General features: G+C 41.9%; 1 protein-coding gene across 8 annotated transcripts in view; it reads left to right on the top strand.

Annotated features, from left to right (window-relative positions):
• tmprss9 (transmembrane serine protease 9) overlaps nucleotides 1-13,531 on the top strand; it is a 114,198-nt gene that overhangs the window by 21,404 nt on the left and 79,263 nt on the right. For 7 of the 8 annotated variants that reach the window (XM_072244225.1, XM_072244231.1, XM_072244228.1 and 4 more), the window contains exons 9-13: nucleotides 3,446-3,562; nucleotides 5,185-5,350; nucleotides 8,919-9,193; nucleotides 10,209-10,345; nucleotides 11,556-11,802. In XM_072244225.1, the coding sequence (XP_072100326.1) occupies nucleotides 3,446-3,562; nucleotides 5,185-5,350; nucleotides 8,919-9,193; nucleotides 10,209-10,345; nucleotides 11,556-11,802 (942 nt within the window). The remainder of the gene's footprint in view (nucleotides 1-3,445; nucleotides 3,563-5,184; nucleotides 5,351-8,918; nucleotides 9,194-10,208; nucleotides 10,346-11,555; nucleotides 11,803-13,531) is intronic. The other variant, XM_072244229.1, reaches the window with a different exon arrangement.

Raw genomic sequence — 13,531 nt, 5'->3', positions numbered from 1 at the left:
AAAGCATGTATACCGGGCCGTGAGGAAAGGATATGATTTGGCGATAAGAGTCAGCTGCACCTTTGCTCATTCCCTGTCACCCCCACTGTTGAGCTTGAACGCATGCGAGGTTATTACCCCCACGTCATCCGTCAGCGCAGGAAGGAGATCAACTCCTCGAGATTGCAAATGACGGCGGGCTGAAAGGTATGTTTGACATTACATCTCTGCCGGCATTCTGGATCAAATTCAAGAGCTAAATATCCTGAGATAGACACGAAAGCACTGAAAACGTTGCTTCCATTTCCAACATATCTCTGCAATGAGTGCAACGAAAACTAAATTGCAGAATAGACTGGACATAAGGAACCCCCTTCCAGTATTGCTGTCTCCCATCACCCCTCGATAGGACCATCTCGTTACAGGGAAACAAGCCCAGGGCTCCCACTGATTCAGCGATATTGGTGTGTTTCAATGACTTTATATGTTCATACGGGGAAAATGGGCTGTGTGTTCAATATCCAAACGTTACTGAAAATGTTATGATGCTATTGACTTACTTAGATAACCATATAGCAATTACAGCACGGAAACAGGCCATCTCTGCCCTTCTAGTTTGTGCCAAACGCTACTCTCACCTAGTCCCACCGACCTGCACTCAGTCCATAACCCTCCATTCCTTTCCTGTCCATATATCTATTCAATTTTTCTTTAAATGATAATGTGGAACCTGCCTGTACCACTTCTACTGGAACTTCCTTCAACACTTGCTTCAAGCTCCCCGTCCTCCCTTAATAATTAACTTATCACTATATCCATGCGAGGAAACTATGTGCTGTGTGTTTAATATTAAATTCGTTAGATAAAGCCTTTTAGAATTGAGTGTATTTGCCACTTATCACCTATATTCCGTTCGTGATTAACATTCCACCCCCGAACAGAATGGCCAAAAACGACTTGCCGGAAAACAAATCGGCAGGTGCACGCATGCGCACTGGTGCCCTCACAAGGCTTCATGGTCATTGTAGTCTTCCTTGGGGTAAGCACAACGTATTTGACTACTACTCTTGTCCGTTGGCAACCCTACCACCCCCCCCCCCCCCCCCCGGGTCGGCCAGTCCGCAAAATATTGTTGACATTAAACTGGTCCGCAGTGCAAATAAGGTTGGGGACCACCTTATAAGGTATAGGACATATATACAGAAAAGGTGCCAGTAATATCATGAAAAATCTCACACCCAGTTCATGGACTGTGTCCCACTCCCATAAGAGAGGAGGCTATGTAGCGTCCACACCAGGACCACCAAACTCAGCAGTTACTTTCCCCAAGCCGTAAGACTGATCAACACCTCCATCCACTAACTCCACCACTACTTTATAATTTCACATCAGTCATCTGATGTGCAGCCTAGTGTCACATTACGGACAATCTATGTGTATAAGCTATCTTATGTATTTATATTTATTGTTGTGTTTCTTATTGTTATTATTATTGTGTTCGTTATCTTTGTGCTTTTTTTGGCCTGCATCGAATCCTTGTAACATTTATTTTGTTCTCCTTACATTTGTGCATAGGAAATGACATTAAACAATCGTGAATCTTGACTGTTAACTACAGATCACTGGTGGGTCCTAGCATGTATCCTGGCTCAATGATGTGGTCCTCACACAGAGCTATTTGGGGTCATAACTGGTCTGCTCTGCAGGCAGAATGTACACATTAATGAATTCAGATGGGTCCGTGCTGAGTGTTTGTAGGTCTCCCAATATGAGATGAAACTAATACAGGACACATTTAATTGGTCAATTTAATTAGCCAAAGACAATACCATGCCTGTTTTGGGATCTCCCTGCTGGACCCACAAAATTTCACCAGTACGTACATATTTTATGCCAGGTTTGATGAGTTTTTATTTCAACACAGAATAGTTAGGTTAAGTTATCTGACTTCTCAGTCAAGATGAGAAACAATTTCTTCCACCAGGCCATTAGGCTTCTGAGCTCCCTGCAACATCGTATTTGAATTGCCACTGGTTAATCTGTTCTGTGCCTTACAATATTTAATATTAATGCTCTTTAAGTTTGTTATTTATGTGTGAGTCATCTGTACATTTTATCCTTACCTTCATAAGTTACCATGTGTTACGTGTACTACAATGCTTTTAACCCTGGTTTGGAAAGACGTTGTCCCATTTCTATATACATTATATGGTTATATAAGTTATATACATGTATATAGTTAACTAACAATAAACTTGACTTGACTTCTCCTTCCATGGATTATGGAAGAACAGGTATTTCCCACTGACTCTGTAGTACCACTATGATTATAGTCTGCAATTACTCTTTCACACCCCTTCTGTCACACAATTTGAGAGAGGGAGAGACTTTAAGGGGTTAGAGAGATCATATATGAAATTGGATTAACATTATTCTTTCCTGTTTCAGAGGTTCATTGTACAGACACTACTTTCAAGTGTTCTGACAATACTTGCATCAATAAACACAACACAGAATGTGATGGTGTCAGAGATTGTACTACAGGTTCTGTGTTAGTTGGCAAGTTGTCCAAGGATAACGTAGATATTTGGAGCTAATTATCAGCAATCATTGCTGTGTGCAGGTTTCATTTTTTTAAAATTTAGAGAGACAACACTGTAACAGGACCTCACTGCCCAACGAACCCATCCCAGTTGTACCCGTGCAATTAATTATTTTATTAACCCGTACGTCTTTAGAATGTGGAAGGAAACCAGAGCACTCATAGGAAGCCCACACAGAGAAACACCATAAGAAAGAGGAGGAGAATGAGGCCATTTGGCCCATTGAGTCTGACCCGCCATTTCATCATGGTTGATCCATTTTTCCTCTCAGCCCCAATCTCCTGCCTTCCCCCATATCCCTTCATGCCCTGACTAATCAAGAACCTATCAACCTCTGCCTTAAATATACCCAATGACTTGGCCTCCACAGCTGCCTGTGGCAGAGTATTCCATAGATTCTCCACTCTCTGGCTAACGAAATTCCACCTCATCTCTTTTCTAAAAGGATGCCCCTCTAGTTTGAGGCTGTGTCTTCAGGTCTTAGCCTCCCCGACCATAGGAAACATGGGGAGAAAGCACAAACTCCTTACAGGCAAAGGCAGGCAATGAATCTGGGTTGCTGGTGCTGCAACAGCATTTCGCTAACCACTACACTATTGTGCTGTCCCTAATCACTCCACATCCCAATCATTGTTCCCATCAACTGGAAAGTGTCACGTTCTATATGTGAGAAGCTGATCAGCATTGGACCATGATGTTCAGGTAACAGGGTTCTGTTGTTATGATCATTCTGTTATGATACTTCACTTTTCGTTTCTCAGAAATAAACTTTCTGCTTGTCTAAAAAGACCTTGAGGTATTGTTCCAATATATATCTTAACATTCTCAAGTATAAAATACTAATGCTCTTTTGTTAAAAATAGCAGAAAACTGCACACATGGGAATTACATCTGCAACAATGGCCAGTGCCTTACCAAGATCAACCCAGAGTGTGACAATGTAATTGATTGCTTGGACCAGTCAGATGAGATGGAATGCAGTAAGTTTTATGTTCTATGCAGACTATAAATCACAGCTGTTTATACCTTGCAAAATGTTAATTGATTAATAAGGATTCCTTCTCTGATGAAATGCTATTTCTGCCTACTGAGTTCCCACTTGCATAATCACTCAACAAATCACAAGGCGAGACCAGATCTAAGGTGCACAGAAACTGAGATACTTCTCGTGGAATCCTTCAGAACTTTACTGAATGATCCATGTTGCCTGTAGTTATTTTGTTCCATCTCCATGCAGATGTGTTGGGAATTCCACCTTTATTTGGAGTCCATCCTCTATCCCCATATCGAAATAAATCATTCTGCTACCAGTTTTACAGACAGCCTCCTGCAAATCAGTTTGCTTAAATTTAATTACAGGCTGCCATCAGCTTCTCCATTTCATCCCTGGTTGAAGTACGGCACCTTACAGCTCAGACAAATTGAGTTCAGGTGCCAGATGTGATCTCTGAAATGAAAAGAGATATCTGGAGGAAAGGGTAGTTCCTCGTCTGCTGCATCACTATGAGATTTTTTGAGAGGATGAAATCTGAATTGACAAAACTATACCAGCATATTTAAAGAGACTGTGTATATTTTCTGATTTTTTTAAATTCTGGAAATACATTGAACCAAAGTCCCAAGGCTTCCCCTTCATTATAATTATTTATGTTAACAACCGATATGAAAGACTTGCAGTGACAGGTGCATTAGAATACGACCTTTCTGCATCATTATCAGAGTTATGGGCAAGTGCAGAAGTTGGGAAGGAAAAAGAAAGACAGGCTGAAACCCTCATAAAAACTAGGTATATCAAGGATGTGTGCATGTGAATGTGTGCGTCATTACCTTGTACCATCAGCATCAAATTTTTAAACTGCTGAGCGTGCTTCTCTCACAATATTTAGGAAAGAGAGCCTTTGATAAGTGTTTGTCACAATTTTTTGCTTTTGGAAGTGGGAGATGTTAACACTGAACTCAAGACACTTCCTCTATTGGCTCAGGGTCAGACACCCTGAGCCAATAGGCTGGTCCTGGACTTATTTCCTGGCATAATTTACATATTACTTTTTAACTATTTATGGTTTTATTACTATTTAATTATTTATGGTGCAACTGTAATGAAAACCAATTTTCCCCGGGATCAATAAAGGATGACTATGACTATACCAGAAACCTATTCCAATATACATTCATACAGATACACACACACACACGTGAACTGCTGCACAGCGTTATACACACAGTAAATCTTCTTCATCACTGACTCATTCACCTGACCCCGGGACAGGCAGAGAATAACTTAGACAGAAAGTTAATCTCCCTCTGCATTACCCTAGAAGTAGTCCATTTTGGGGTGCGGCACGGATAGCTGGACATAAAAAACATGGTGTATTTCTTATCCGTTCTCTCAGGAATAGTTTGGAAGCCGTGGTCACAAGCAGGACAGCTCCTAACCTATGCTAGCAGTGATAGTAATCCCTGATGGATATCTGGAACTTTTAGGCTTTTGTGCATGATTTTCTGCCTTTAGAGATCAATCAGCTCAGGATGCGGACTTCTTTTGGAATAATTGACAGCTTAGATGTTTGATTACGTTCATCTTGTCTGCTCACTTTCATAGGCTGTGGTGCACCCCAGCTATCCAATAGAATTGTGGGGGGCGCAGATGCTACTGAGGGTGAGTGGCCCTGGCAAGTCAGCCTGCGTTTAATTAACAGGCGCCATGCATGTGGGGCCACGCTTGTGGCAGACACCTGGCTGATCTCAGCTGCTCATTGTTTTATAAGGTAAGTCATTCTTTAACCATCTGGAAAACGTTTGGTGGTTTGCATAAAATCCATTCTCCTGGCTACATTGGACCCTTTCCAGTTTATTAATTGCTTGAATTGCTCCATTAATGATGCCATAGCCTCTGCCCTCCACTCTGTCCTGTCCCACCTGGAAAATGAGGTCTGATACGTAGGTTGTTGCTTATAATCTGCAGTTTCGTGTTTAACACCATCATTTCCCTGAAACTGGTGGGAAACCTGTCCTTGCTCGGTCTCAAAGCCACACTCTGTAGCTGGGTCCTGCATTTCTGAACAGAAAGGCTGCAGTCAGTCCGTGTGGGAAGCAACATCTCTACTCCAAATACCCCGAGGACTGGCATTCCCCAGGGCTGTGTGCTTAGTCTGCTGCTGTTCACACTGCTGACACATGACTGAGTCGCAGGGTTCGGCTCAAACTGCATCATCAGTTATTGGCCTCATCAACAATGAAACCTCACCTGGTCTCTCAATATCACCTCCCTGAATAAGAAGACACAGCAATGCCTCTGACTCCTGAGGAGATTTAGCCAAGCAAGGTATCCCCACCCTCTCCATCTTAACTGAATTGAACAGGAGCACCATTGTGAGCATCCTGGCAAGCTGCATCTCCAACTAATACGGGAGTAGCGGTGCATCAGATCAGAAGTCACTACAAAGGACTGTGAGAATGGCCAAGAGGATCATAGGGGTCTCATTTCCATTCATTTGGGACATTTATTAGGAGTACTGAGCATGCGGGGCCCTTGGCGTTATCAAGGATCCCACCCATCCATCCAGCAACCACTTTGACATTCTACCATCAGGTAGGAGATTCCAATATATAAACCCAAGAACGGTCAGGATGGGGAACAGCTTCTTCCCTCAGGCCATTGGGCTTTTGAACTCCCTGCCACATCACATTCTGTACATTATTTAATTTATGCACTTTACTTTGTTTATCCATATGTAATTCAATAGGAGTTGGGATGTAATGTTGAAATTTTATAAGGCATTGGTGAGTCCAGATTTGGAGTATTGTGTACAGCTCTGATCACCAAATTATAAGAAAGATGTCAATAAAATTGAGAGAGTACTGAGGAGATTTACTAAAATGTTGTCTGGGTTTCATATCCTAAGTTACAGAGAAAGGTTGAACAAGTTAGGTCATTATTCTTTGGAGCGTAGAAGGTTGAGGGGGGACTTGATAGAGGTATTTAAAATTATGAGGAGGATAGATAGAGTTGATGTGGATAGGCTTTTTCCACTGAGAGTGGGGGAGATTCAAACAAGAGGACATGAGTTGAGAGTTAAAGGGAAAAAGTTTAGGGGTAACATGAGGGGGAACTTCTTTACTCAGAGAGTGGTAGCTGTGTGGAACCACCTTCCAGCATAAGTGGTTGAGGCAGGTTCGATGTTTTAACATTTAAACTTAAATTGGATAGATATATGGACAGGAACGGAATGGAGGGTTATGGGCTGAGTGTAGGTCAGTGAGACTAGGTGAGAGTAAGAGTTCGGCACGGACTAGAAGGGCCGAGATGGCCTGTTTCCGTGCTATAATTGTTATATGGTTATATGGTGAAAACCAGTTAAGAAATCCAAGACCAAGAAACACACACAAACTTCACTCACATGGGTTTTATATTTTTAATAGTATGATCAGTAGTTTTATGATTTATTTTGAGTTCCTAGTGCTTCATTTAGAACATAGAATATAGGACATAGAAATCTAAAGCACATTACAGGCCCGCAATGTTACGTCGACCATGTAACCTACTCTAAAAACTGGCTAGAACTTTCCTACCACATAGCCCCATATTTTTGGTAAAACTTTCAGGAAACAACTATAAGAACTAATGGTCTTGGGGTCAGTCTGTCGTCTGCAAATGACGCTGCCAGCCTTGAGCATAGTTGAACACACAGGATTGCCAGTGTGGCAATAAGGGCATTGGTTAGAAAGTGAAAAATCTCAATTTCAGACCCTGATTACAGTGCATTGTGTCATGATGGTGATCAGGGGATATCAGGCCATGATGGCTTCTGCAGTTAAAGATCTATCTGTACACAACAATATCGCATTATTGAGATGTCAAAGGGTCTTTGGGATGTAAGTCAGACAGAACGAGCGTGATGCAAATGGTACCTCTATGAGGATCAGTACGCAGGTAACTGTACCATAATGAGAGTCAATATACATGCAAATATACCCCAGTAGGCATTAGTACCAGACAGCTAGACTTCAGCAGGTGTCAGAACTTAAGTATTGGTATCCCAATGGGATGCAGTACCCAGGTGACTGTATCCTACAGGGCATTAGAACGCCGACAACTATGATTATTGTATCTGACGGTGACACGAGATTTCTGCAATTCTTGTATGATGTGAACTGCACAAAGATACTAGGTGAGAAAGTTTCTATAGCGGAAAAGCTGTACCACTGGGGAAGTTCCACACTCTTGATCATTGAAGTCCAGTCCAGTCATCACAGCTGGGGTCTTCCTTGGTGGCAGTGGATGATCGAGACTTCTCCTGTGCCTTGCCATGCCCTTTGCTCTCCATGGAACATTGCAGAACTGCTTTCGTGGCTGGTGGATCTCAGCCACCCAGTAAACTGGAGCTGGCTTCACGTGCTAGGATCAGAATGCCCCTCCCTCACCAGGGTATGAAGTCCGCTAGCTACCCTCACTTGCTTTAGCTTGCCTGTCAAAGTGGTGTACGGGTGTGGCCACTGTTGCATGCAAACAGCGACTTGGAGCCACAGGTGAGAGCCCAGTGTCCAGTGGGAACCAAATATGAGTGAGTAAGTGGACACGACAAGCCTCTTCATCAGAGGGGCCGCCCTCTCCCTGAACAGCCCATACATTCCACCACAGTAACTATACCCTTAAGTAAATGCCAGGCAATTTTTCCCTTACCAGAGTTACTACTTGGTAACTGACCACTGCTCCCAGTTACAGTGGGATCAGCGCCCAGAGACGCTAAGGCTGTTAGAATGAACGCACAAAGAGCAGATGAGCAGATCAAATCTGATCAAAGTTGGAAAAGCTGGCCTTAGGCCTGTGTGGAACTGATAATCACAGAATTATAATCTGTGCTACATGGGTTGATGTTAATCTGTGTTGCAGAAAATGACTACAAATTGATAAATTAGTTTGGAACTAAATGTCCTGGAAACTGCCCCTGTGGGAGTAGTACATAGGTAACTACAGTATATTGGTGTGAGAGTCAATCCACAGGTGTCTTCCCATGAGATTATTCATAGAAGAATATGTATCCAAATAGAATGTAGTTCTTAGCAATTTATAGTCCACTAAGTTGCTTCCAAGCATTGGATGTGTAGAGGGAATTGTACTTCTAATGAAAGGTAACATACGTCGAGAATTATTGTCTGGGAAATTGCACTTCAATGATTGGTAGAGCTCAGGGAACTTACATCAGTGACAATCAACAGTCAATCAACCATGGCCTTATGAGAGTGTCTAGCTTCAAAAAGAAAAACTGAAATCCTTCATTAAGAAGTTAGTAGTGAGACTTGAATAATCTTTCTGATTTTGTTTTCTTTCTGCAGGAATCCAAATCCACTGAGCTGGGAGGCAGATTTGGGAACTATCTATAGGGACAGTCAACATGCTACAACAGTGAGAAGGAGTATTACGAGGATCGTTTCTCACCCCTTATTTGACGGAAGATCCGCTGATTACGACGTGGCTGTACTGGAGTTATCTAGCCCCGTATCATTCTCCAGATCTATCCAGCCTGTGTGCCTGCCATCCCCCGTGCACATCTTCCCCACAGGAAAGAACTGCAGTATCACAGGATGGGGAACCCTTCGTGAAGGAAGTGGTGCGGATCTGAATTATTTTTAAAAGCATTTCCTTCTGTTTACAATTTGTTATATAATGTTATTGATTCTCTTCGTAGTGAGCCATCTTCTGCACAGGACGTCTACTGCTTGGATGCAGTTCAATAAGTCTGTACTAGTTCTATGTAGGAGCACTCTCACCCTTCTGTCCTGGCAGTACAGCACTGTAAATCTTGCCTTTCAAATACAAAGTTATTCAGCTTCCCAGTCCCAAAATAAGTGTTAGGCATTCAGAACTGAAACGAAGAAAAACTGCTACACACAGGGGTTAGTGAGGTTCTGGAATTTTCTACCCTGGAGGATTATGGAGATCAGTTAGTAAATTAATTTAATACAGAGATCAGAAGATTTCTGGCTCTGGAGGAATTGAGTGATATGGAGATAAGGCAGGAAAATTCTGTTTTTGGTAGAATACAAATTTTGGAAGGATCTCGTTGGACAGTGGCAAAGACTCAGATGGCTGAATGGTCTGCTCCTGTTCCCACTTCTTAAGTAACTGCCTCCCTTCACCGAAACCTTTGTCTTCTAATCCTTATTGAAATCAATGGGCTCAGATCCCAATCAGCACTGATCTGGTACACAATCTGAGTGATGATTCCTAAGTAATGCTGGGAATCCAAACAAGACTGGGCCCCACTGCTATAGTCAAGAGGGGAACCCAATGGAAGGAACTGAGAGTTTTAGCCATCTCGTTCTCATTATAAACTCTCCATGTGTACAAAAGTCTAGGAATGACTTGAATTTCAAAAGCTAAGTGCAGGATCTGACTGAAAGGATTTCATTTTCTGACCACAATGTACAACTTACAAACTCACAGTATAGAGCAGTTTGTCAGCGAGCTTTATTATCTATGGGTATATGCTCAAATTCAAGCAATGACATCTCATTTCACTCGATTCATTGCTCTTATTTACACATCAACAGAAAGGTGATATTCCTTGTTCAATTTAAATTTGCAATGTCCCATAACACACAATTTCTCTGATTCCATCACAGGTTATTTACCCATCATCCTCCAGAAAGCCCGTGTTCCAATATTCAATATGAGCGAATGTGTCAAACTCAATAGATACCCTGTAACACCACGAATGATTTGTGCCGGATTCTCAGCTGGTGGAGTGGACAGCTGTAAGGCAAGTGATGTGCTGAGTACTTGATGAATGGCAGCAGCTGGATTTGCTTTTGTGTGGACTTTTTTTCAGCTATGGGGTGCTTTGGATGGCAGAATGAAACCCAGCTCGGGCTGAGGAGAAACAGCCTTAACTGTACTGAGTTTGAATATTATTGCTGTCACTTGCAGTACATGTATTAGCCACTTAATCAATGCATAACAAATCCAAGCTACTTACTAACTTACTAGTCAGCTCCATCATGGGTACTAGCCTCCAGAGTATCCAAGACATCTTCAAAGAATGGTGCTCAGAAAAGCAGATTCCATCATTCAGGACCCCCACCACCCAGGACATGCCTGCTTCTCATTGTTACCATCCGGATAGAGGTACAGCAAGCTGAAGACACACCCTCAGCAATTCAGGAACAGCTCCTTCCCCTCTGCCATCTGGTTTCTAGATGGACATTGAACCCATGAACACTACCTCACTAATTTTTCTATTCTTTTACACTACATTTTAAGTTAACTACTTAATATACACATATATACTCTTACTGCATTTCAGCTTTTTTCTTTATTTAGCATGTATTGCATTGTACCGCTGCCACAAAGTTAAATTTCACAACATATGCCAGTGATATTAAACCTGATTCGAATTAACATTGATTTATTTTAAAGTCCTAGAGCAATGCAGGCCTTTTGGCCCAAAGAGAGAATATTGACCCCATTGTCCATCTAGATAGTCCCAATTTCCTGTCTTCAGTCAATATACCAGCAGGCCCCTTCACTCCAGGTACCTGTCCAAGTGGTTCTTAAATGATACTATTGTACCAGCCTCAACCTTTTCCTTTGGGAGCTCATTCCATATACTCACCACCCTCTGCATACAAAAGTTGCCCTATAACACGATAAACATTTCATTTATGTATACCCACCCTATATAAATACAATATTATGAAGGTCATTTCTTTTCTTCAGACAATCCAAGTAGTTGTACACTTGAATAATGTATAAGCAGAAAGGGCAATGAAAAAGTGATTGAGACCAACGCATTCCAGTCATCTTTACACCCTGCACTATTTTAAAATACTTCAATACATCTCTAGGTGGATTCTAATTGCAATCTGGAAATTATTCTTTGCTACCACACAGTGAATTTCTGAATTGTGAAAATGCACAGAACTTTATTCTCAAAGATGTAATAATTTCTGATGTGTACTTCCTTTCTGTAGGGTGATTCTGGGGGCCCCTTGGTGTGTGAGGAGTCACCAGGCAAATGGTTCCTGGCTGGTATTGTGAGCTGGGGAGAAGGTTGCGCCCGACCAAACAGACCTGGTGTCTACACAAGAGTGACGGCGATCCGGGACTGGGCCTTGCACATAATGACACAGTCTAATGTAATCACTACTACATCTGAGACCGAAAGAGAACAGACCACTTCAGTGACAAATAGGACCTCGACCTCCACTTTAGCAGTAGGTGGGTTCACATTGATGGCTGGTCATACAGAGAAGTGAAGTGTGTATGTGTGTGTGTGTGTGTGTGTGTGTGTGTGTGTGTGTGTGTCTGTGTCTGTGTCTGTGTCTGTGGTGCCTATAAAAAGCTTTCAACCCTACCTCCCTCCCAGAAGTTTTCATGTTTTATTGTTTTACAACATCGAATCACAGTGGATTTAATTTGGCTTTTTTTGACACTGATCAACAGAAGAAAACTCTTGTGTCAAAGGGAAACAGATCTCTACAAAGTGATCTAAATTCATTACAAATATAAAACATAAAATAAATGATTGCATAAGGGTTCACCCCCTTTAATATGACATACCAAATCATCAGTGGTGTACTCAATTGGATTTAGAAGTTCCGTAATTAGTTAAATGGAGATCACCGTGTGCATGCAAGGTGTTTCAATTGATTGTGGTAAAAAATACATCTGTATCTGGAAGGTCCAACTGCTGGTGAGTCAGAATCCTAGCAAAAACTACATCATAAAGACAAAAGAAAACTCCAAGCAACTCTACAAAAAAGTCATTGAAAAGCACAAGTCAGGAGATGGATACAAATAAATTTCAAAATCACTGAATATCCCTCAAGAAATGGAAAGAATATGGCACAGATGTAAATCAGCCCTAGAGCAGGCTGGCCTCAAAAACTGAGTGACCATGCAAGAAAGGGACTAGTGAGGAAGACCACCAAGAGACCTATGACAACTCTGGAGGAGTTAAAAGCTGCAATGGTTGAGCTGGGATAGACTGTGCATACAATTGTTGCCTGGCTGCTTCACCAGTTGCAGCTTTATGGGATTGTGGCAAAGAAAAATCCACTGTTGAAAAAATTTCACATGAAATCTTGGCTAGAGTCTGCTAGAGGGCATGTGGGAGACTCTGAAGTCAGCTGGAAAAAGGTTCTATGGTCTGATGAATTGAAAGTTGAGCTTTTTGGGCATCAGACTAAACACTATGTTTGGCATAAGCCAAACGCTGCACATCATCAAAAACAAACCATCCCTACTGTGAAGCATGGTGGTGGCTGCATTATGGCTGTGGGGATGCTTCACTGCAGCAGGCCCTGAAAGACTTGTGAAGGTAGAGGGTAAAATGAATGCAGGAAAATACAGGAAAATCCTGGAGGAAAACCTGCAAGAGAACTGTGACTTGGGAGAAGATTTGTTTTCCAGCAAGACAATGATCCCAAGCATAAAACCAAAGCTACACAGGAATGGCTTAAAAACAACAAAGTTTATGTCCTGAAGTGGCCAAGTCAGAGTCCAGACCTTAATCCAATTGAGAATTTGTGGCTGAACCTGAAAAGGGCTGTTCACTCATGATCCCCATGCAATCTGACAGAGCTTGAGTAGTTTTGTAAAGAATGGGGGAAAATTGCAGTATCCAGATGTGCAAAGCTGGTAGAGACCTGTCCACACAGACTCAAGGCTGCAATTGCTGCCAAAGGCACATCTATTAAATTCTGACTTGAAGGGGGTGGATACTTATGCAATCAATTATTTTGTGTTTTATATTTGTAATTAATTTAGATCACTTTGTAGAGATCTGTTTTCACTTTGACATGAAAGAGTCGTTTTCTGCTGATCAGTGTCAAAAAAAGCCAAATCAAATCCACTGTGATTCAATACTGGAAATCAATAAAACACAAAAACTTCCAAGGGTGGTGAACACTGTATAATTTCAAGGAGGCAATTGTTCTTCTCTAGT

This window comes from Mobula birostris, chromosome 26, assembly GCF_030028105.1.
Source record: "Mobula birostris isolate sMobBir1 chromosome 26, sMobBir1.hap1, whole genome shotgun sequence".
NCBI lineage: Eukaryota > Metazoa > Chordata > Chondrichthyes > Myliobatiformes > Myliobatidae > Mobula > Mobula birostris.
This window is presented reverse-complemented; position numbering and strand designations above follow the sequence as displayed.